Source organism: Prunus mume, linkage group LG2 (assembly GCF_029339155.1).
Source record: "Prunus mume cultivar Tortuosa linkage group LG2, ASM2933915v1, whole genome shotgun sequence".
Classification (NCBI taxonomy): domain Eukaryota; kingdom Viridiplantae; phylum Streptophyta; class Magnoliopsida; order Rosales; family Rosaceae; genus Prunus; species Prunus mume.
In genome coordinates this window covers 30539884-30564534 of record NC_142699.1, presented here as the reverse complement: position 1 = coordinate 30564534, position 24651 = coordinate 30539884, and the positions used below count along the sequence as shown (strand labels likewise).

The following is a 24651-nucleotide window of genomic DNA, read 5'->3' as shown; positions in this document are numbered from 1 at the left end:
GACATACAATTTAAACCCGTTTACGGCAAAGTCTGAATATAATCCATAACAAAAACTTCATTTTCTCCTTTGCTAGAACTTCATGGGCAAAACTCTCGTGAACGTTTTTATTTATTTATTTGCTTTATATATATATATATATACAGAGAGCTTTTATTGAGGGATCCCTCAAATAAGCTTATTTGAGGACACCTTGTAGGGCCCACTCCGGAGTGCATTTCCTCATCCAAACCGTTTATTTTGTAGATACTCATTCAAAGATCATCTCTACAAAAAAAAAATCACTTAAATCTGATATCATTTGACCATTCAATTGAGTTATTGAAATTTTAGTAATTTCTTGAAGCACCGTATTCATTGATTTTGTATAACACAATTAGATGTCGAAATAATTTCTAATTTGTCTAATTTTTTGTAAAAATGATCTATGAATGAAGACCTAAAAAATAAATGGTTTGGATCATTGGAAAAAAAATTATAGGGTACCCTAAAAGGCATCCCTCAAATAAAATTATTTGAAGGATCCTCAATAGAAGGGAATTATGTATATATATATATATATATATATATATATATATATATATATAAAGGTTGAGGGCCACATCTGTTCCCAAGTAATATTGTAGGACCCACCAGTAAGCAACGCTATTTCTGAGAAACTTCAAACGGTCTCTTGAATTTTGTGATCCAAACCCCAACAAATAAAAAAGTCATTGACATTGGTGTAACAAATATTATAAAAGAAACTCATGAAAATTTGCACCTAAAGAAGAAAAAAAGAAAGTTAAAAATAAAAAATAAAAAATCGTTCTCTAGATTTCTAAGCTCTAATCTATTGCTTAATTTCTATCTAATCAGTAAGATAACAAAATAATATAATACTAACATGAAGGAGCGAAAATTAAATATTTTGTTGAACACTGAATTCAATGGCATGCATTGATCATCCACCGAAGCATGACTCGGAAATACAGAAACTAGAGCCCAAGAAGAAAATAATAGAGAATTGTTATGGGCAAGGCAACCAGCATTCCGAAAATGACCCTGCAATAATAATTGGACGAACATAATACAAGTCAGAGACCCTTTTTCATCACCATTTTATTCGTGGATTAAAACAAAAAACAAAAAATTAAGCAAGTAAATAAACTTACGCAGTGCTAAGTATGTCTGCATGGACATTGTATTCCTTGGCAAATACAAAAGGAACAATGCCTTGAGGAAGAGCAGCCTGAAAAAAAAAAAAACCAATGTTTAATCATTTAATTACATAAGCAATTTTTTAAAATACAATCACTTAAATGACTCTAAATTAATATAATTGACGGAGAAAAAAAGATTCAAACTTGAATGTAATAGGACGGACTCACTGTCCTGACCAACTGGCCTAACCACATATGTATATTGAATTCTTAATTGACTAAGTTTTAAAAAAGTGGGTATAAATAGCTGGGAGATTGAGATTGTGAACCTGAACTATTGCAACATGTAAAAGAACTCCCCGAAGACCAACAGCAATAGAGGTTGCAGCAATCACTGCTGGGCCTGTTAAAAACCTAACAGCCATTGCAAATGTTGCAACAGATTTTCCACAAGCTATGATCTTTGGTTGTAAAGCCATGAATAATCCTGGAAAGAAAAAAAAAAAAAAAAAACAGTGGTTAAAAAGGCAAATTTCATTTGAAGTGTATTTCTATATGGCAAATTTAGGTCAATATATAATGGAGTCAATTGAAGATAAATACCGAGACTGAACATAGCCATTCCCAAGCCAGCATCAGATAAGATTGATATAGATCCACTTACAATTGTTGGCATTTTGATGTGCCACCTGCCAATGATTGAAAGATTAATTTGAGTGGATGAGTGGGCATATATGTTTCATGGTTGATCACATCTCTCGCAAAATAAGATCCAAAAACTCCACATGAAATTTATTTTCGTGAGAGATATAACATTAATTAATTAGTAATATTTTGAGTGATTTCTACACAATGCATGATGGGTGCACTGTAGAGAGAGAGAGAGAGAGAGAGAGAGAGATTTACTTGTATGATATGAGAGACCAGGCCACGCCAAGAAGGCTGGAGTAGGTGTTGGGGTTTCTAATGAGCTTTCTCCAGACCATAATGAGTATAAGTCTAGTCATGACACTGGCAGGAGGCATTTGGTGCTTCTTGGCTACACCTCCTTCCATGTCCACCTTCTTCTGGCAACTACTGTACGGCGAAGCACTTGGTGGAAACTTGGATCCTTCTTCTGTCTCAAGCTCCCCATCTCCACTCATTTTCCTCCCAGGACTCATATTCTCAATTAACTCATGCATACCTGCAGATTTAATATAAGTAATTAGGATATATAAACCCAATAACAATAATCAAGATTCAACCCTTGATTTAATATTTTGTGAACAAATCAAATGAGACTAGAAAAAAGAAATAAAAAACCAGATCTACGTCAAAGGAAATTAATGAAGCTCCCTATTGTTTTTGTCCAGTAGATAAGGTGTCAATTGTCCAGTAGCTGATGTAAGTACTTGGCAAGCAATTCACAGAAAAGACAAATATGGTTGGGAGTGGGATCATAAAATTATTTGGTGCTCACCTTTTGAAGCAGCAGTTTCATGTTGATGAAGAGCTGCAGCCTTGGAAGGATCAATTACCCCAAAGTCAGTGGAAGCAGCTCGATTTACTGCATGTCGAAGATTCCCTTCAGAAGCTGGCGATGCACTCGAACTCCAAACAAACATGTGAAGCTCTTTATTAGGCGCTGCCCCACCACTACCACCACCTCCTCCACCGCCACCTCCACTATCTTTCTTCTTCGGCCCACCACTGGTAGACCCGGAAAACATCGGGTTCGGAGGAGGGTACGAAGAGACCATACCACCATTGAAGATCTCACCGCTCATACTCCTCGCCCCCCTCTTCTTATTACTAGTAGTCATCTTCAACGCCTCCTCATCAAAATTTGAAGTCCTCGGCGTCACTCCTTTCGAAGACTGCACCGAATAAACATCTCCAAATCCGCCTTGGAAACTGTTTGTGTAGCCGTGCTTGGGGCTAGGCGCCTTGCTGGCATTAAACATGGCGTAAAAATCCGTTTGGTTGAAGCTGGACGCCCGCGGAGTCGGCTCACGGGAGGACTGCACCGAGTAAATCTCGACTCCCGTGAGATTAGAAGCCCGTGGGGTCATCGAAGTCAGCGAGTTCAACCCGTGCGACTTGTTGAAAGACGAGACCATAGACGAAGCATTGGACCGCTTCACTACCACGTGAAGCTTCCCATCGTCGCCGATCTCAGCGTCGGTTTGCAGCGGCTCTCGGCCGTTGAGTGAAACGACGTCAGAGTCAACTCTGAACGACGTGATCGAAGCTGCAGTCTCCGGGAACTGCTCGGAGATCAGGAGCTTGGCGCCGCGGTACTCGAACATGAAGAGCATGAGAGTGTACCAGATCACGCTCTGCAAAACAACAATCTGAACCATCAAGGTGCCGGAGAAGTCGCCGTACATGGCTTTGAGCAGCGGGATGCCCATGACGAGGGTGTTGGGGAGGGTGGAGAGGGAGAAGAGTGTGATCATCCACTCTAGGTTGCCGCGTTTGGAGAAGGCTTGCCAAAGGAAGAGGGCGACCAGGATGACGACTTTTTGGAGGGAGTCGGCGAGGATAAACTGGTAGTTCATGGCGTAAGGGTCGTTGGAGGAGATGAAGTGGAAGGAGAGCAATGGGACGGCGAAAACGGCCACGAAGCGGTTTATGCCGGAGCATTGGTCCGGGGTGAAGATTTTCCACCACCGGACGGAACCGTAGGCTAAGATCATAGCCACGTATAAAGGGACTATGGCTGCAAAAACATCGTATATGTCCTTGCCAGTGATCATGGTTACTGGTTTTTTCTGGCTTTGTTTTCTCCAAAATGACGAGATGGGTTTTGTTGTTTAGAGTGAGAATTGCGTGGAGGAAGGCTTAATTTGTGGTTTTTTCATGGGGAGGTTAGAGAGAGAGAGAGAGAGAGATGGAGAGGAAGAATGAGATGGTTGTTTGTGTGCTCTTATAGAGAAAGGTTTTGTTTGTTTTTTTTTCCATAAAAATTAAAAAATAATAATAAAAAACATGCAAGAACTTGGATTAATTATGGTAACAGAGAAATGGTGGGGGTTGATGCTCGAACAATGTAGACAAGAGATCAAGAGGAAATTTTTTTTTAATCAGGGATTGTCGAGCGTTTGTGTGTGTGTGTGAGAGAGAGAGAGAGAGAGAGGGAGATCATCTTCTTGTTGTGAAATGAAAACGGTGGCTGTGGCAGATTATTCTGACCACAAAATAAAAACGGAATAGTTTTTACATGCAAGTTTGTGTACATATATAATATATATATATATATATGTGTGTGCTAGCTAGCTGCTAATATATATATATATATATATATATATATTTTTTCTTTTTCTTTCTTTTTTGTTTAATACATAAAAAGGCATCTATATAACTTGTGGAAAATAAAGTAATGCAAATTGGAAACATTGTCGATAAAAACGAGTGAGAGATTATAGAGGCGTTGTGTGCGTGCTGCAGTGTTGCAGAAGAGAGAAAGCTTAGCAAGCACTACTGCAGATGATGTAGAACAGATGACAGATTTTATCGCGGTTGAGCAAGAAAAGGGACGTGGTGGGAATTTGCAGAATTGTCGTCCGAGCTCCGATTAGGGGGCAAAATACCATTTCGGAAAGGGAACGATGGATTTTGGCATTCTGGAGTCGTTTGGCCTTTCAAAACTGCATTCAAAGTTCGAAGTTAATTCCAAATAAATTCTGTTTTTCCGTTTCGGAGTTACATAGTTAATTCCCAAAATAAATTCTGTTTTTTTTCAGTTTCGGAGTTACGTAGTTAAGTCTCCAAATTAATTCTGTTTTTCAATTTTAATTGTAATAACTCCCCTAGCAGTTACAAGGGTTGAAGTTCTGTATTTAGACGGGTTCGTCTAACGTTTTTTGGCAGCGATTGATTTTAATCAAATTAATCAAAGAGAGTTTCTCTTAACTTTCTGGTGGATTCCAGTTTCCTTGTTACTCAAGGTTTTCGTTTGAAACCTTATTTGCTTGTGCTGCGTCAAGTGGTATCAGAGCGGGTCTCTCCCGTCTTGGTATTCTTGTATTATCATGGGTGATCGTGAAGCTGATGTCCCAGCCCCAATTACTCGAGCGGATCTGGATGCTCAAAACCAACGGATCGACAACCTAACCACCCAATTTGGGGAGATGCGAGAATTGTTGTTGCAAGCTCTTGGTGGCAACCATAGGCGAGGAGGCAGGGATGACGAAAGAAGAGAAGATTATCTTCTTGTTGTGAAATGAAAACGGTGGCTGTGGCAGATTATTCTGACCACAAAATAAAAACGGAATAGTTTTTACATGCAAGTTTGTGTACATATAATATATATATATATATATGTGTGTGTGCTAGCTAGCTGCTAATATATATATATATATATACATATATATATATATATATCTTTTTTCTTTTTCTTTCTTTTTTGTTTAATACATAAAAAGGCATCTATATAACTTGTGGAAAATAAAGTAATGCAAATTGGAAACATTGTCGATAAAAACGAGTGAGAGATTATAGAGGCGTTGTGTGCGTGCTGCAGTGTTGCGAAGAGAGAAAGCTTAGCAAGCGCCACTGCAGACGTTGGTGCACATGTTTTGAGCAAGTTTCAGTGATCCGCGGTAGCAGTAAAGATCTGTCAGCTGGAGTTTGCTCATCTGCATTTACCATGTTTGAAGTTTCTGTGTCTAATAACCTTAGATACAGGTTAAATTAAAAAAATGAAACTAGTAGGTAAAGAAAAAGAGCAAGACTGCACAAAGTAATGGTTTTTTTTTTTTATATAGAAAAGGCAAACCATGTTTGAAGTTTCTGTGTCTAATAACCTTAGATACAGGTTAAATTAAAGAAAATGAAACTAGTAGGTAAAGAAAAAGAGCAAGACTGCACAAAGTAATGGTTTTTTTTTTATATAAAAAAGGCAACGTTTGGAGCTATGCATTGGGAGATTTTGAAAAAAGCAAAAGGAGAGAGAAATTTTTTAAAAGAAGTCAAAATGGACAAAATTGCCCTTATTTATTTTTAGATTTCCTAAAGAATCATTTACATTTGCATGTCTTTAATTTGAAAGTTGAGAGGTTTTTCTATCTTTTTTGAAAAAACTTTGACTTTTTCTAAAAATGAAAATTTTTTTATGACTAAAACCTAAATTTACTAAAAGTAATTAAAGTAAGATAAAGCATAGCATTAACATGAAATCTTACCCTACCAATTTTATATATAAACTCACTTCTAATATGACTAATCTGATAACTGGCAGGGTTTTTGAATCTTAAAACCCGGTTTTACCCTTTTTGCATTGGATTCAAAGAAAAACTCATTAACCACGAGCTGTCAATTTGAATTTCACTTTTTATTTCGAATTTACATATTTGTTCTCATGTTTTGTCTACTTCAAATTCATAATTGAGTTTTGCTTATTCGAAACTCATTTTTACGACGCTGAATATGGGAGCTGTTAAAATATAATAACTATGAGAGAATATTTGTTTGTGGTAGTTTTCTATGTATTCTTCTCCTTGTAGGTGGTCATATTTATAATACAACGGAACCTTAGTGACAAACTAAAATAATAAATTCATATTTCTATTTACAGTAGAAAATCAGGAATTAAAGTAAATGAATTACAATTATAATGAGAATCCTTTGTGTGGAAGAAAAGAAAGTTAATGGTCCACAAGTCACGCCAACACTCCCCCTCATGTTGGTGCATAGATGTCGCCAATGCACAACTGATCAAGTGAATTGTGGAACGTTCTATTGGAAATCACCTTTGTCAAAATATCCACTAATTGATCCTCGTACTTCACGAAAGGGAATTGAATCACTTTAGCCTCAAGCTTCTGTTTGATGAAGTGTCGATCCACCTCAACATGTTTAGTGCGATAATGTTGAACCGGATTTTGTGTGATAGCTATGGCAGCCTTGTTGTCACAAAAGAGATTCATTGTAAAAGTAGGTTCATAACCAAGTTCAGTAAGCAACTTCCTTAATCAAAGAAGCTCAGAAATTTCTTTACTCATGCATCTGAACTCGGCTTCTGCACTAGATAAAGCTACTACCTTCTGTTTCTTGCTCTTCCATGTCACCAAATTACCTCCCATGAATGTGAAGTAAACCGATGTAGATCTTCTATCTGTTACATTACCCAATCTGCATTTGAATAACAATCAATATTCAGATGACCATGTTTTGAGAACATAAGTCATTTTCCGGGTGTAGACTTCAAAAATCTAAGTATCCAAAGAACTGCATTCATTTCACTTAGAGAATGTATAAATTGACTGACGACGCTCACCGCATAAGCAATGTATGGTCGAATATGTGACAAGTAGATCATTTTTCCTACTAACCGTTGGTATGTTTCTTTGTTAGTTGGAACTTGATCCGGGTATTCTCTAATATGAAGATTATGAACAATATGAGTGTCTATAGGTTTGCAATCTAGCATTCTTGTATTTGTCAACAAGTCCAAGACATATTTCATTTGAGAGAGAATTGAGGTATGCTATTTTAGTTTAATTTGAGTTTAATTGATGTATATGTTATGGAATTCTTTCTTCTGTCTTGATTTATTCAACTGTAATTCTATCTTCAAATATATGAAAATAGAATTAGTGTTTGCTACTACTCTTCTGATCAAATTCGACTCACATATGTTCAATCAAACAAACCAAAACATCTAACACGTGCATCTTCAGATGTCTATATAATTCATAACAAAAAAGTTTCCGTATTAAAAAAAAATAATATATATATATATAATCAACAGTATTTGTCAGAAACTTCAAACGATGTCTCGTCGATTTGCTCATCCAATCCAAACCCCAACAAATATTTAAACCATATGAAGTATATATTGCATTGATTTTATATAAAGTATTTATAAAAGAGGTACATTGACATTGGTGTAACCAATATTATAAAAGAAAAATTTGCACCCGAAAGAAAAAAAAATTAAAGTAAATAATAATTTAACCCTTGTCAGTAAAATATATAAACAAGATTTCTAAGCTCTAAATCTATTACTTAATTTCTATCTAGCGAGTAAGATGTATCAAGGTGCTCACTTAAGCCTGACTTCAAGGTCCTTTTTTTTCATCATCAATTTTGTTCGGACGAAAGCATGGCTCCTTAAAATTCAGGAATAACTCCTTAAATAAGTAAATAAACTTACGCAGTGCTAAGTACGTCTGCATGGACATTGTATTCCTTGGCAAATACAAAAGGAACAATGCCTTGAGGAAGAGCAGCCTGAAAACAAAAGTATTTAAGCATTTAATTACATATGCAGTTTTAAATTCTTAACTTAAGTTTTAAGAAAAGTGGGCATTGCTGGGAGATTGAGATTGTGAGCCTGAACTATTGCAACATGTAAAAGAACTCCCCGAAGACCAACAGCAATAGAGGTTGCAGCAATCACTGCTGGGCCTGTTAAAAACCTAACAGCCATTGCAAATGTTGCAACAGATTTTCCACAAGCTATGATCTTTGGTTGTAAAGCCATGAATAATCCTGGAAAGAAAAAAAAAACAGTGGTTAAGAAAGTACACTTTTATATGGTTCATTTAGGTCAATATATACTGGAGCCAATTGAAGATAAATACCGAGACTGAACATAGCCATTCCCAAGCCAGCATCAGATAATATCGATACGGATCCACTTACCATTGTTGGCATTTTGATGTGCCACCTGTGAATGATTGAAATATTAATTTAGGTGGATCAGTTTCAGGAATTTCTTAGTCTCTTCTGCTATGTAAAGATTGTTGATCACATTTCTCGTAAAAAATGAAATTGGACTCTCACAAAATATTTTTGTGAGTGATACGCTTAGCATTATTGGTAATATTTTGAGTGGTTTCTACAAAATGCATGATGGGTGCACTTTAGAGAGAGAGAGAGAGAGAGAGAGATTTACTTGTATGATATGAGAGACCAGGCCAAGCCAAGAAGGCTGGCGTAGGTGTTGGGGTTTCTAATAAGCTTCCTCCAGATCATGATAAGTATATGTCTAATCATGACACTAGCGGGAAGCATTTGGTGCTTCTTGGCTACACCTCCATCTTCCATGTCCACCTTCTTTTGGAAACTACCGTACGGAGACGCACATGCTGGAAACTTGGATCCTTCTTCTATCTCAAGCTCCCTGTCTTCACTCATTTTCCTCCTAGGACTCCTATTTAAAATTAAATCATGCATACCTGCACATTTAAATGAGGATATAAACCAAATACCAATCAAGATTGAGCCCTTCATTTCGAACCAAAAAAATCTCACGATTTTTGAAATGGGATCACCAAATTTATTCACTAAACTCAAATATGAATTTTATGCATCTCATTTATTTCTAACAAGTAAAATAGTGACATTATTTTGTGAACAAATTAAATGAGAATACAGAAGAAAATAAAAATTCAAATCTATGTGAAAGGAATTCCTTATTGTTTTTGTTATAGAAAATGAAATTTGTGTCCAGTAAATAAGGCATCAATTGACTGAAACGGCTCACATAAGTACTTGCCTAGCAATTTACACAAAAGGCAAATATAGTTGGGGATGGGATCATAAAATTGTGGCTCAATTGCTTTACGTTGCCCCCTAAAATTATTGTTAAAATCTCATTTTCCCGCCTGGAAGTTAAAGTGACTCACTTTCCCCATTTTATTTAGGTTTTTGATGCTCCACGTTGCCTCTTGTTATCAACTACATCCAGAAGCCTAGTCGCACCCTGGTCTTCTTTCTCATTATAGGCAACCAACCGCAAGGAAGCCAAGGGGGGAAGGTGGCCACTGCAGTTCATCTCCTCATCCCCTTCTTTTTCTCCCATCTTTTCCCTTCCTCTTATCCCCTCTTCTCCTCCCCTTCCCCACCCCAGATAGTCTAGATCTGTTTGGATCTAGGTATGTTTGTCTGTTTGTTTTGTTTGGTTATTTTTGCAGTGTTTTAGGTGACTAGTGTTGTCTTTGTCTCGGCAACGGCGACAATAATGACACTGGATTGTGTCTCTCCTCGGGAGAATTGTGATACACAGTGGCTAATGTTTTGTCTCTGTTTCAACAGTAGCAGCAGCGACGCTGGTGGAAGTTGTTGAGATGTGGTGCTCTACTCTGCACCGACCAAAGAACTATGCTTGGTTATAGGAGATTTTCTTTGTCAGGTTTTAAGTTAAAGTGGAGTGCCTCGTAGAGATACTTTTACTGTTGTTTGTGTTCCTCCTTTGTGTTTTCTCCTAGTTTCTACTATGGTATGCCTTGCAATTTGTGTGGGTGTCAAAAGACTATGATTTTGCTCATAGAAGGCTTCTTTTGATAGTTGGAATGTTCCACGGTCCTCTCATATAGGTTTACTATTTGGGGTTTCTATGGTCCTCTCATGTGGGTCTATTGTGTTGGCCTGTAGTTGTGTTTCTCGTCAGAGGTCTTTGTGTTAGTTTTCGTTTTTGATTTGTTCTTTTATTGTAATGGTCCAAAGTGACCTAATTTAGACTCTCTTGTTAGTCCATGACACTATATCATGTTTCTCTTTGTACGTCTTTGGTTCTATGAATGAATTCTCTTTCTCACCAAAAAAAAAAAAAAAAAGTGTTATATCCAAAAGCTTGTTAATTTTTATGATGTGGTAGAGGTGTTTTAGTAATTTCATAAACGCTAGTCATTTACCTACTATTATGGATATGTGATATAAAATAACATAAAATTAAAATTAAAACAAACTCTACCAAGACCCCACTCTCCCCAGCCGAACCTACCTACACCCACCGAAGCTATAGCATGATGTCGTATTCTGGTACCATTTTATAATTTCTGGTTATGAAGGAACACAGAGAGAGGAAAGAGATTTGTTTGCCCCAAAAAAAAAGTTATTTTATTATTATTTTTAATTGATATATTTTTTACTATTAAATACTTTTTTAAAATGTTATAAATTTTTTATTCAAAATTTTTTTTAACATTTTATTCTACTTTGTCACATCACATATTCAGAATAGCGAGTAAATGACCAACATGTATGAAATTAATAAAATACTCTTGTCACGTCATAAAAAATATAGTAATGCTACACTTACCACATTATTATCTCATATTTCTATACCACATGATGTGGCATGTCCATATCATATGACATATCAATTAAATGAATGAAGTGTATTTTAATAAATAAAATTAGAAAAACAAAAACTAGTATTTTACATGATGTGGTATGTACACATCAGCTGCCACATCATGTGGTATAAAATTGTGGTATAAAAAATATGGTAAGACTAATATTATTCTAAAAAATAACGTATTATTGGATGAAGTGGACGGTATAAGCCTTGATCAATGAAATAAAGTGTGTCACTTAACTTTCAGGGAAAGTCAGATTTGACCATAATTAAAGGGCTAATAAAGCAATTAAGCCAAAAATTACATGCTACTCACCTTTTGAAGCAGCAGTTTCATGTTGTTGAAGAGCTGCAGCCTTGGAAGGATCAATTACCCCAAAGTCAGTGGAAGCAGCTCGATTTACTGCTTGTCTAAGATTCCCTTCGGAATCTGGCGATGCACTGGAATTCCAAACAAACATATGGAGGTCCTTATTATACGCACTGCCTCACCACCACCACTATCTCTTTTCTTCGGCACACCACTGGTAGACCTTTCATACATTGGGTTCGCAGGCGGATACGAAGAGACCATACCACCATTGAAGACCTCACAACTCATACTCTTCTCCCTCCTCTTCTTATTAGTAGCGCTCATCTTCAAAGCCTCCTCATCATCCCCGAATCCGCCTTGAAGCTGTTTGTATAAGCGTGTTTGCTTTGGGCGCCTTCTTTGGAACTAAACATGGCGTAAAATTCCGTCTGGTTGAAGCTGGATGGCCGTGGGGTCATCTCAAGGGAAGACTGCACGAGTAAATCTCGACTCGATTAGATTGGAAGCCCGCGAGGTCATCGAATTCAACGAGTGTAACTGTGTGACCAGTTGAAAGACGACGCATTGGATCGTTTCAACACCACGTGAAGCTTCCCGTCGTCGCGATCTCCGCGTCTGTTTGCGAGGCTCTCGACCAGAGCGAAGCGACATCGAGGCAACTCGAACGGCGTGATCGGCTGCAGTCTCCGGGAACTCCTCCGAGATCAAGTGCTTGGCGCCGCGGTACTCGAACATGAAGAGTATGAGAGTGTACAGATCACGCTCTGCAAAACGACAATCTGAACAGGTGGCGGAGAAGTCGCAGTACATGGCTTTGAGCACAGGGATGTAAGTCTGTACTAAGCCTTTATGCAATAATACTAACCTTGTTCAGCCATTGAAGCAGAAGAGAATTCTGGTTTCGTCTAGAAAGTCTTCTTCCCTCTGCAGCACTTTATGTCTCTTTCTCTTAGATAGGGTGAGTACTGATTTTAGAGAGCTTGTTTGCTGCAAGGGAAGGGACCTCTATTTATAGATGCATCACTACGAAAGCCTTGCCTATCAAGAAGTATTCGAGTGTCCTTTTTGCATTAGAATAGGTTTGTTTCAATCCATGTTGTATTAGGAATCCTGATAATATTTGTGTTTGATTTTAATAAGCTCTGTACAAGTATTATCTGATGAGGATTGAGTTGTATCTCCTGATCAAAACAAAACCCGAGTCCTCTTAGGATTAGAAGATCATCTTTTATGGATTAAGACAATTTATTCTCTTACATTCTCCCACTTGATCGATTAATCCCAAAGTTTTGTGTTGATCACTTAAGGCCTTGGTGAAATATAACTCAATCTGATTCCTTCAAGCAATTGTCAATTTTAAAGAATGAAAAAGAACCATCAAGACTTCACTGAATATATAGGGATCCAGAGTCTTTATAATCACATTGATCATTCTTTAAAACCACATAAGCTTCCATCAAGATTAAACAGAAAAATAAACATGTTTCACTGTAAAGCTTTATGAACATGTCTATTCATTGTCCCTTAATTTGACTACTAAGGTCTTATCATTTAAAATGATATCCTGTCATGAATGAAAATCATATGCAGACATCTTCAGCTAGCTTTCTGCTCAATTCATTCAAGTGTTTATAAGAATATATATACATAACAATTAAACGTGTAAACTGTTTAACTAGAAAACTTTATTTCTGAATCAGAAACTGAAATCAACATCCATCGAAAACCATAACCAACTGTAAATTAAGACTTTAACAGAAAACTACTCTAAACTTAACAAGGCTCCCACTGATTTAAGCATTCAAATCATTCCTTAATCCCATGCTCAAAACATGCCTATGGAACACTGCATTTGGGACTCCTTTTGTGAGAGGGTCTGCTATCATTTTGTCTGTATTGATATGACTTATATTAGTATAGCCTTGAGCAATTTTCTCCTTCACTATTATGAACTTGACATCCAATAGTCTTGAACCCTTTGTCCTTTTGTTTCCTTTTGCAAACAAAACAGCTGCGCTGTTGTCATTCCATATTTGAATTGGTCTGTGTATCGATTCAACCACATTCAAACTGATAATGAAATTTCTTAACCATATGGCTTGAGAGGTGGCCTCATAGCATGCTAGAAACTCTGCAAACATAGTTGAACCTGCTGTCAAAGGTTGTTTTACACTTCTCCACGACACTGCACCTCCTCCAAACATGAATACAAAACCTGATGTTGATTTCATGGAGTCTTGACATCCTGCAAAATCAGCATCTGCATAACCTTGTAATTCCAGCGTGCCACTTCTTTTGAATGTTAGTTTGTAATCTTTTGTCCTTTGCAAGTATCTTAACACTCTTTTCCCTGCAATCCAGTGAGCTTGTCCAGGATTGGACTGAAATCTTCCTAGCATATTGACTGCAAAAGCCAAGTCAGGTCTGGTACAAACCTGCGCATACATTAGGCTTCCAACTAGTGAAGCATATGGTTTGTCAACCATTTCCAGCTTTTCTTGCTCAGTCTTAGGTGCTTGTTCAGTGCTTAGCTTATCCCCTTTTGCAATAGGAATATCACTTCCTGTGCAGTTTTGCATATTGAATCTCTTGAGCACCTTTTCTATGTAGGATTTTTGTGATAGTCCAAGTACCCCATTCTTTCGATCTCTGCTTATATCAATGCCTAAAACATATGATGCCTCAGCTAGATCAGTCATTTCAAAATTCTTAGATAGGAAATTCTTGCAGTCATGTAACATGGTGAGATTTGTGCAGGCTAGTAAAATGTCATCTACATACAAAACTAGTAAAATGAAATGTCTCCCACTCATCTTCATGTATATGCATTCATCTAAAATATTTTCAACAAAACCAAAGTCTTTCACTACCTTGTTGAACTTTAGGTACCACTGTCTAGAGGCTTGCTTTAAACCATAGATTGACTTGCAGACCAAGTTCTTTCCCCCTTCTTGAACAAAACCTTCAGGTTGCACCATGTATATGTCTTCTTCCAAATCTCCATTTAGGAAAGCTGTCTTGACGTCCATCTGGTGCAAGTGGAGGTCAAAATGTGCTACAAGGGCCATGATAACCCTTAATGAATCCTTGGTCAAGACCGGTGAGAAAGTCTCATTAAAATCTATTCCTTCTTTCTGTGTGAATCCCTTTGCAACCAATCTTGCCTTATACCTATCTATCTGTCCTTTTGAGTCCAGTTTCGTTTTAAATATCCATTTACTACCAATTGGTTTGCAACCTTGAGGTAAGGTCACAAGCTTCCAGACTCCATTTTTCTCCATTGAATTCAGTTCTGACTTCATTGCTGCAAACCAGTTTTCTTTCTTTTCACTTGTCATGGCCTGTTTGAATGTTGCAGGATCTTCCATGATATTCACATCATGTTCTGCTCCCTGTAGGTATACAAAATAATCATCTCCTAAGGCAGGTTTTCTTTGCCTTTGTGATCTTCTTAGTTCCAAGTTTGGTTCTGGATTTGCAACTTCTTGTGCTTGAGCCATGTCTTGATTTTCTGCTGGTGGTGCTTGATTGTTATTTAACTCCATTGGTTCTGCAATTTCAGGTTCATTGACATTGGTCTCTTCAGTGTGTTCGAGTTGAGTGTTGATTGAATCCATTTGAGGTAATCTAACAATTTCTTTACTTGGATTCTGTGGCATGTCATGGTTCAAGATTATTTCTTCAAAACTAAAACTTTCTTCCTCATCTATTTCTTGGTCAGTTTCTATAAAGACTGCTCTTGAGGTTTCTATGAATCTAGTAGTGTGTTTGGGACAATAAAATCTGTATCCCTTTGTTCTTTCAGGATAGCCAACAAAGAAACCACTTATGGTTTTTGGATCCAACTTCTTTTCTGCTGGATTGTAAGGTTTTGCTTCTGCTTTACAGCCCCATATTTTCAGATGTTTAATGCTAGGCTTCCTTCCATTCCACACTTCATAGGGAATTCTATTAATGCTTTTGGTTGGAATTCTATTTAGAATATAGTTTGCTGTTTTTAAAGCCTCTCCCCAAAGAAAAATTGGCAGATTTGTACAGCTCATCATACTCCTTATCATGTCTTTCAAGGTCCTGTTTCTTCTTTCTGAAATTCCATTTTGTTGAGGTGTACCTGGGTTGGTGTACTGAGCTATAATTCCTTCTTCTTGAAGAAACTTAGCAAAAGGTCCAGGATTCCTTCCAGTCTCATCAAACCTTCCATAGTACTCTCCTCCTCTATCCGATCTAACCACCTTTATTTTCAAGTTCAACTGGTTTTCTACTTCAGCCTTATAAATTTTGAACTTGTCCAATGCACTTGATTTTTCTTTAATGAGATAGATATATCCATATCTTGAAAAATCATCTGTAAAAGTTATAAAGTAGTTAAATCCCTCATGAGTTGGATTTGGAAAGGGTCCACATATATCCGTATGAATGAGTTCCAGTAAACCTTTGCTTCCCAATGCCCCTTTCTTTCTTAAGTTGGTTAATTTCCCTTTGATACATGGAATGCAAACTTCATCTTCGTTTTCATGATTCAATGGTGGTAAGACAGATTCCTTACACAGTTGTGTTATCCTTTCTTTTGAAACATGTCCAAGTCTTTTATGCCATAATTTGAAAGAAATCTCATTGGTTTTGGTTTGCACAGTGTTTATTTCCATTTCAGTTCTTTTGCAGTTTAATCGAAACATTCCATCAATGAGACTTGCTTTGCCAACTAAATCTTTATTTCTGAAAATAGAACAACCAGTTCCATCAAAATTCAAACTGAACTTTGATTTTACAAGTCTAGTAACTGAAATCAAACTTTTCTTCATAGAAGGAACATAAACTACTTCATCTAATTCCAAAACAAAACCAAATTCTAACTTGATTCTAACTGTCCCTATGTAATTAACTTGGACTTCTTCTCCATTTCCCACGAACACCTTCACTTCATCCTTGCTTGGCAGCCTCTTGCTTGTAAACTCCTGCAAGGAATTAGCTACATGAATAGAAGCACCACTATCCAACCACCATGAATCACATGAGAAATTAACCAAATTAGATTCGAAACAGACCAAAATCAGATTGTTATTACCTTTTCCCTTCTTCTTTTCCAGCCACTTTTTGTATTTCCTGCAGTCTCTCTTCATGTGTCCTGCTTTCTTGCAAAAGAAACAACCTAATCCAGTTGTAGGTTTCAAAGCCTTATCTGTACTGTTCTCCTTTTCTTTCCCAGCAGCAGGTTTATACTTGTTTTCTTTGTTCTGTTTAGTCTGAACCATGTTGACCATTTTGGCTCCCTTTTCTCTTATGATATTGTGCTCTTGTTGGACAGAAATAGTAATAAGATCATTCAAGGTCCAGGTCTCCTTCTGAGCAATGTAGGTTTCCTTGAGAGATTTAAATTCTTTAGGCAATGAATTCAGTGCAAAATGGACCATCATGTCCTCATCTACTGTCATATCCAGCTCTTGTAATTTTGTTCCTAAGTCAATCAAGTTCATGATATGAGCTCTCACACAACCCTGTCCATCATACTTCATATCAATCAATTGATTCAGCAGGGAACTCTTGACAGCTTTTTCAGATTCCTTGAACCTTTGTGCAATTGACCCATAGTATTGCTGTGCATTTTTAGATTTAGGAATGCTTCCTTTCACTGATGAAGACATAGCCCTTTGCATGATTAACATAGCCATCTTGTTTGCCTTTTCCCATTTGGCAAACTTAGTCTTAGTTTCTGCAGAAGCATCTGCAGCTGGTTCCTGGGGAGGTTCCTCTCTGAGCACAAAATCGTAATCTAGAAAACCTAGAGATATTTCCAGATCTTGTTTCCATTTGCTATCATTAGATCCAGTCAAGGTTTCGATGGAGTTGTGATTCACTGTAGAATTTGCAATACAAATTAAATAAAACTGTCCCTAAAACTTTACTTAAACATGTTATCTCATACCTTTGGGTTTAAGTTTAAACATGTTCCAAAATCCTAGACAGTTAATCGTACAAGCTTCCTGCGCAAGTAACTCACATCTGTGGATGTAAAGATACTCACATGTCAGTGCAATCAACTGTCCAGATTGTTCCATAAGTGCTGTGATCAATCTGTACAACTTTCCATCTGTGGATGGAGAATTATATAGAAGGCTACGAACACTGATGCAATTTTCTGACCAAACTGTTAAATTCAAGAACTCCTACACAGCTGAGCAGCTGTGGCTTACTCATTCTGCATAGCAGTTTTCAAATTTTGGTCAAAACTTTATGAGCAGAGATAACCTTATGCTCTTTTAACAGTTAAGATTTACAAACAAAAGAAAAACTGCATACTTTATAGCTTACGATCAATTAGTCAGATTAAAGAACAAAAGCCTAGAGCTCTGATACCACATGTAAGTCTGTACTAAGCCTTTATGCAATAATATTAACCTTGTTCAGCCATTGAAGCAGAAGAGAATTCTGGTTTCGTCTAGAAAGTCTTCTTCCCTCTGCAGCACTTTATGTCTCTTTCTCTTAGATAGGGTGAGTACTGATTTTAGAGAGCTTGTTTGCTGCAAAGGAAGGGACCTCTATTTATAGATGCATCACTACGAAAGCCTTGCCTATCAAGAAGTATTCGAGTGTCCTTTTTGCATTAGAATAGGTTTGTTTCAATCCATGTTGTATTAGGAATCCTGATAATACTTGTGTTTGATTTTAATAAGCTCTGTACAAGTATTATCTGATGAGGATTGAGTTGTATCTCCTGATCAAAACAAAACCCGAGTCCTCTTAGGATTAGAAGATCATCTTTTATGGATTAAGACAATTTATTGTCTTACAAGGGATGCCCATGACGAGGGTGTTGGGGAGGGTGGAGAGGGAGAAGAGAGTGATCATCCACTCAAGGTTGCCGCATTTGGAGAAGGCTTGCCAGAGGAAGAGGGCGACCAGGATGACTACTTTTTGGAGGGAGTCGGCGAGGAGGAATTTGTAGTTCATGGTGTAAGGATTGTTGGAGGAGATGAAGTGGAAGGAGAGCAATGGCAGCACTACGAAGCGGTTTATGCCGGAGCATTGGTCTGGTGTGAAGATTTTCCACCATCGGACGGAGCCATAGGCTAAGATCATAACCGCGTATAAAGGGACAATGGCTGCAAAAACTTCGTATACGTCCTTGCAAGTGATCATGGTTACTAGTTTTCTGGCTGTGTTTTCTCAAAAAAATGAGGAGACAGGTTTTGTTGTTTAGAGTGAGAATTGGGTGGAGGAAGGTTTAATTTGTGGTTATTTTCATGAGGAGGTTAGAGAGAGAAGGAGAGGAGCAGTGTCATAGTTTTTTGTGTGCACTTATAGCGAGAGATTTTGTTTATGTTTTTGGGGAAAAATAAACAAAGCAAGAGATTGGATTAATTGTGGTAATAGAGAAACGGTGGGGTTGGTTGATGGACGAACAATGTCGTCACGAGACCAAGAGCAAAATTGTTTTGAGACTGTCGAGCGTTTATGAGAGAGAGAGAGAGAGAGAGAGAGAGAGAGAAGGCATCATTTGCGTTTCTAAATCTAATTTACCAACTAACTTTTGATTTAGTAATATTTATCTTCATTTTGTTGAAATAAATTTCAGGTTTTGATGCGATGACATGTATACTTTTGTAACGTGTTAAATACCTAGGGACTCCTACTAATGAAAATTGATGCCATCCTATGAACGCAACCCTTCCGTAATGGTGGAGTTTGTCAGAATAGCAATATTGAACAGAGATTTAACAGAGAGAAGCAGAAAATCTTAGGAGAAGAACTGATGTATTCATTCATTGATTAATTCAATAGAGTACAGTGATGGTCTTTATATTAGCTTATCAAAGCTTTGTATATATGTTTCTAACCTCCTAACCTCTCTAACTTCTTTAACAAAACACTAACTCTTTTGCTAAAAACTGTCTAACAGTCTTAACAATATTTCAACAACTCTCTTCTTCAATCTTCTGACATGTGGCAGAGTGAGGACCGTTGATATCTTTACATGCCCCCTCAATCTCATACTTGGAGGAGCCAAGCATGAGATTGGAACAATGATGCTGGAATAAAGGAATAGACAGCCCCTTAGTGAGAATGTCAGCAAATTGTTCTGCAGATGAGACATGTTGCACAAGTAAATCACCTCGAATGACTCGTTCTCTGACAAAATGATAATCAATTTGGAGATGTTTCATTCGGGAATGAAACACCGGGTTGGAAGAAAGAGCAATAGCAGAGATATTATCGCAATGAATTAAAGGAGGAACATGTAATGGGACGTGCAGATCACAGAACAACTGTCTGCGATCCATGCAAGTTCAGCAGCAATAGCCAAAGCCCTATATTCAGCCTCAGTGGACGAACGAGAGACAGTATGTTGCTTCTTAGAAGCCCAAGAAATAGGAGTAGAGCCTAAGTAAACAATAAATCCCGAAACAGATCTGCGATCATTAGGATCCCCAGCCCAGTCAGCATCACTATAAGCGTGCAGATGAAGAAGACCAGGCTTAAACCAAATGCCAAAATCAAGAGTTCCTTTCAAATACCGCAGGATTCTCTTAACTGCCACAACATGAGACTCCATGGGATTATGCATAAATTGACAAGCTTGATTCACTGAGAAGGCAATATCTGGCCTTGTGAAAGTGAGGTACTGCAGAGCACCAACAATGCTTCGATACTGCTCTGGATGAGAATAAGGTTTGCCATCATCTTTCAACAGTCTGTGATATGGGAGACAAAGAGTAGGTCATGGTTTTGAATCCTGCAAATCAACCCTGTCAAGAAGTTCCTTGATATACTTAGTTTGAGACACAAACAAGCCAGCAGACTGATATGAAATTTGCAGCCCCAGAAAATAAGTCAACTGGCCCAAATCCTTCATATCAAACTCCTGAGTTAAAGCACCAATTACAGATGTAATAAGAGAGGAATTACTGCCAGTAAGAATGATATCATCAACATAAAGAAGCAAAACCACAGTACCAAGCGACGAATATTGAATAAAGAGATACGGATCTGCATTTGAAGCTTGAAAACCCAAGCTTGGTAAGAAGCTAGTAAACCTTTCGTTCCAGGCACGAGGAGCCTGTTTTAAACCATACAAGGACTTCTTGAGTCTGCAAACAAAGTCAGAAGGATGATGCTTACTCGCAAAGCCTTGAGGTTGTGTCATATAAACCTCCTCTTGAAGAACCCCATGCAAGAATGCATTTTTAACATCAAGCTGCCGTAAGGACCACTGAAACTGAGCAGCAAGAGCAAGAATTAATCGAACCGTGGTTGGTTTAACTACCGGACTGAAGGTCTCATAATAATCAATACCCTCCTCTTGACTAAATCCCTTAGCAACCAAGCGAGCCTTATGCCTAGCTATAGAACCATCTGCATTCTTCTTGATCCTATAAACCCATTTACAACCAACAAGATTCTTATGAGCTGGGAGAGGAACCAAATCCCAAGTACCTTGAGCATGAAGAGCCTCAATTTCCTCCCTCATTGCAGATTGCCATTCTGGTGATTGAAAGGCAGCCTTGAAGGAACTTGGCTCAATTGTAGATAAATCAACAGATGAAGAAGCAGAAAAAGCCTTCCTCTTGGAGATGCCATTCTTAGACCGTGTTGTCATAGGATGCAGATTTACAGGTGGCAGAGGCAAGATAACACGAAGACTTTCAGGCTGAAAATCAGGATCCACGGGAGAGAAACTGTAGCGAAAGAGAAGAATTCAAAGGTGCAACGACTTGAGAGATAGGTGGGGAAGGTGAGGAAACAGAAAGAGAAGAGATAGGCGATAAAACAGTATTAGTGAATGAAATAGATGGAGGAGGAGAAGAGGAAGTGAGAGACTGAGATGAAGAAATACTGACTGGATGGACAAATGTGAATGGAAACAGAGTTTCATAAAAAAAAAAACATGTCGAGTAACAAACAGTCTATTGGTAGTGAGAGAAAAACAAATATAGCCTTTATATTGTCCTGCATAGCCTAGAAAGACACAAGTAGAAGTTTTAGGCTGAAGTTTGTTTGTATTATAAGGCTTGAGCAAAGGAAAGCAAGCACAACCAAATACCCTTAGATGATTAATGGCTGGAGCAGAACCAAACAATAAGAAATAAGGAGATTTGAAATGAAGAGTTTTACAAGGCATTCTATTGATCAAGTAGACTGAAGTAGCACAAGCATGAAACCAAAATTTTGGGGGTAAATGAGCAGTTTGCAACAAAGTGATAGCAGTCTCTAAGATGTGTCTGTGTTTTCTCTCGGCTAAGCCATTTTGTTCAGGTGTATAGGGACAAGATTTATGATGAATGATACCTCTAGCAAGAAGATAATGCTGAAATTTATGACTAAGATACTCACCACCTCCATCACTTTGAAAGACTTTAAGAGAAGCAGAGAACTGAGTGACTAAGTAAGCATGAAAATTTACAAAAATAGAGTAAACTTCTGCTTTATTGAACATTGGAAAGATCCAAGTAAATCGAGTACACTCATCTACAAAGCTAACATAATATTTGAACCCCTCAACAGATATTGTTGGAGAAGGACCCCACACATCACTATGAATCACTTCTAAAGGGTTTACAGATTTTGCTGCTGGATAATGAAAAGGAAGTTTAGCTAGTTTGCCTTCTAAACAATGATGACAGACAGATTGGACTTTGTCTGAAGAAAAAGGAACCTGTGATTGACGTAAAAGAGCAGTAGTAATAATATTGGAGGGATGACCAAATCGCTTGTGCCACAAACTGGTATTTACTTGGATGTCCAAGAAAGCAGAAATGTTGTTTGATGAGAGAAGCAGCTGGAGTAGGATGAGGTTGTGAAGGAAAGAAAGGAATAGAATATAGCCCAGCTCTACACAGTCCCTTGAGAAGAACACTCCCCGTGAGTTTGTCCTGAATCCAAAAACCAAAGGCATCACATATAAATCTGCAGTTATTATCTTTACATAACCGATGCACTGAAAGCAAATGCTGAGATATCTTTGGCACATGTAAAACTTTCGATAATTGTAAAGAACACTAAGGAGTATTCAAGGAAGAAGAGCCAACACTAGAAATATTCAAACCTGAACCCCCTGCAGTGGTGATTGTCTCATTTCCAGAGAAAGGAGGTAGCAAGACTAAGTTGAGACAAATCAGAAGTCATATGGGTTGTTGCTCCAGTGTCAGCTACCCAAAATTGCTCAGTTGATGAGGAAGGAGAACAATTGGCATGCATTGCAGTAAGATTGGATGAAGGAGGTTTGCCTTGATAGGAAAAATTGCCCCTGTGGTAACACTGAATAGCGGTGTGGCCATATTTCCAACAAATTTGGCATTGAACAGATGAATTAGGACCTGTGAATTGCTGATGTCGTTGATAACAATCAGCAGCTAGATGACCTTTCTTGTTGCATATTTGACAAATTGGAATATCAGTACCCGAACCAAGGATGCCAGGACCAGAATTAGGTGGAGCTTGATATGGTCTTGGACCAAATGAAAACTGATGCCGAGGTCTGCCTCTTTCTCGATAGAAGGAACCTCTATTAGGGACAGAGTGGAAACCACCATTATGTGAAAAAGAGCCACCATTAGAGCTAGAGTGGAAACCTCCATTGACACCACTATTGACACCACCATTGTGGCTAGATGAAATAGAAGATGGGATAGATGTGGAAGTGTCAGCAAGAACAAGAGATTTTCCTTTGAACCCTTGATTGTTCGCCATCATCGCAGAGGCAAAAGGAGTGGCAGAGGTAGTATGTTCAAGAATGGCCTCTTCAGCAAGCAACTGAGATCTAAAATCTTTGAGAGAGAGCACATTTTCCCTGCCTCGAACCATACACCGAAATGTATTATATTCTAGGGGAAGACCATTAAGAGCCAAGATCACAATATCATCATCATCAAAGGAAACCCCAGCAGCAGCAAGATGATCTCTAGCATCCTTTATCTTTTGCAAGTATTGAGAGACTGGTTCAGCACCCTTCTTGATATTCTGAAGCTCACTTTTCATATGAAAAATCCTAGCTTTGGTAACAGTAGAAAATCTGTCCTTCAACTGAACCCACATATCATGAGAACTAGTACACCCAATGACATATGAGATTGCAGTAGAAGAAAGAGTTGCAGTTAGCAATTGCATCAAGGCACGATCATGCATTTTCCACACTGTATAAGCATCAGTTTGTACACCTTCAACATCAGAATTTTCATCAAAACGAGCAGGACACAGCCGTGAACCATCAACAAACCCCAATAAGCCATGACCTTCAAGAAGAAGCTGCATCTGAAAATTCCATGTGAGGTAATTTGTATCATCAAGCTTAACTGTCACAGAAGCAGAGACAGTGGGAATTAAGGTAGTAATTGGAGATTGAATAATCTGAAGTTGAGTAGCAGTCACCATGATGAGTATTTAGGGAGATAATATCTTGAGAAGAAAAGAAATAGGCAATAGAACAAGGAGAAGATTCTGTGAGGCAAAAGAACAAACAGCTGGTAGGCAGAGCAAAAGACTACGAAAGTAGTGAGAAAGAAGAGAGAAAGAAACCCAAGAATTTTAACAAAGAAGAAGAGAGGAGAAGATACAGACAGAAGAACAGAGATTGTAAGCAAAGAAGAGGAATGCGGAAGCAAAGAAGCTCAGGATCGTACTATGGCTCTTGATACCATGTCAGAATAGCAATATTGAACAGAGATTTAACAGAGAGAAGCAGAAAATCTTAGGAGAAGAACTGATGTATTCATTCATTGATTAATTCAACAGAGTACAGTGATGGTCTTTATATTAGCTTATCAAAGCTTTGGATATATGTTTCTAACCTCCTAACCTCTCTAACTTCTTTAACAGAACACTAACTCTTTTGCTAAAAACTGTCTAACAGTCTTAACAATATTTCAACAACTCTCTTCTTCAATCTTCTGACATGTGGCAGAGTGAGGACCGTTGATATCTTTACAGAGTTTAGGTGCTTTAGGAATGTTGCTATAATTTAGGAAGATGGGATTATTTTCTCTCATCGCATTTTAGGTTTTGTAATTAGTTTTAGAGGTTCTTTGATTTTGGTTTTTGCTTAATGGTGGAGTTTATAGGTAGTTTTTAATGGTGGAATTAATATAGTCAAAGTAGGTTTCCCCATTAGCATCATTCTCTCGTGCAGGGAA

At 37.8% G+C, this 24651-nt stretch overlaps 3 protein-coding genes across 3 annotated transcripts; all 3 read right to left on the bottom strand.

Annotated features, from left to right (window-relative positions):
- Window positions 1-683: 683 nt before the first annotated feature.
- On the bottom strand, window positions 684-4288 carry EIR1 (Auxin efflux carrier family protein). The gene is made up of 6 exons (XM_008225624.2): window positions 2605-4288; window positions 2049-2328; window positions 1746-1831; window positions 1472-1629; window positions 1155-1231; window positions 684-1044 (listed from the first exon to the last, which is right to left on the bottom strand). Exons 1-6 carry the CDS (start codon window positions 3881-3883, stop codon window positions 978-980), a joined length of 1947 nt encoding a protein of 648 aa, XP_008223846.2. The 5' UTR covers window positions 3884-4288; the 3' UTR covers window positions 684-977.
- Window positions 4289-7999: 3711 nt separating this feature from the next.
- On the bottom strand, window positions 8000-8799 carry LOC148920026 (auxin efflux carrier component 2-like). The gene is made up of 3 exons (XM_089047314.1): window positions 8714-8799; window positions 8464-8621; window positions 8000-8360 (listed from the first exon to the last, which is right to left on the bottom strand). Exons 1-3 carry the CDS (start codon window positions 8784-8786, stop codon window positions 8280-8282), a joined length of 312 nt encoding a protein of 103 aa, XP_088903440.1. The 5' UTR covers window positions 8787-8799; the 3' UTR covers window positions 8000-8279.
- Window positions 8800-9023: 224 nt separating this feature from the next.
- Window positions 9024-12337, bottom strand: LOC148920025 (auxin efflux carrier component 2-like). The gene is made up of 4 exons (XM_089044521.1): window positions 12074-12337; window positions 11748-11932; window positions 11531-11655; window positions 9024-9310 (listed from the first exon to the last, which is right to left on the bottom strand). The coding sequence occupies exons 1-4, from the start codon at window positions 12335-12337 to the stop codon at window positions 9024-9026; spliced, it is 861 nt and encodes a 286-aa protein (XP_088900647.1).
- Between the last annotated feature and the right edge of the window lie 12314 nt (window positions 12338-24651).

Excerpts from the sequence above, each read along its gene's own strand:
- LOC148920025 (XM_089044521.1), bottom strand. The coding sequence starts at position 12,337 with ATGTACTGCGACTTCTCCGCCACCTGTTCAGATTGTCGTTTTGCAGAG. Across the intron at positions 11,933-12,073 it reads AATGCGTCGTCTTTCAACTG|TTCCAAAGAAGGCGCCCAAA; the intron begins GTCACACAGTTA and ends CGCCATGTTTAG. Across the intron at positions 11,656-11,747 it reads GCGAACCCAATGTATGAAAG|TGCATCGCCAGATTCCGAAG; the intron begins GTCTACCAGTGG and ends TTGGAATTCCAG.
- LOC148920026 (XM_089047314.1), bottom strand. The coding sequence starts at position 8,786 with ATGCCAACAATGGTAAGTGGATCCGTATCGATATTATCTGATGCTGGC. Across the intron at positions 8,622-8,713 it reads AATGGCTATGTTCAGTCTCG|GATTATTCATGGCTTTACAA; the intron begins GTATTTATCTTC and ends TTTTCTTTCCAG. Across the intron at positions 8,361-8,463 it reads TACATGTTGCAATAGTTCAG|GCTGCTCTTCCTCAAGGCAT; the intron begins GCTCACAATCTC and ends TTTTGTTTTCAG.
- EIR1 (XM_008225624.2), bottom strand. The coding sequence starts at position 3,883 with ATGATCACTGGCAAGGACATATACGATGTTTTTGCAGCCATAGTCCCT. Across the intron at positions 2,329-2,604 it reads TGAAACTGCTGCTTCAAAAG|GTATGCATGAGTTAATTGAG; the intron begins GTGAGCACCAAA and ends TTAAATCTGCAG. Across the intron at positions 1,630-1,745 it reads AATGGCTATGTTCAGTCTCG|GATTATTCATGGCTTTACAA; the intron begins GTATTTATCTTC and ends TTTTCTTTCCAG.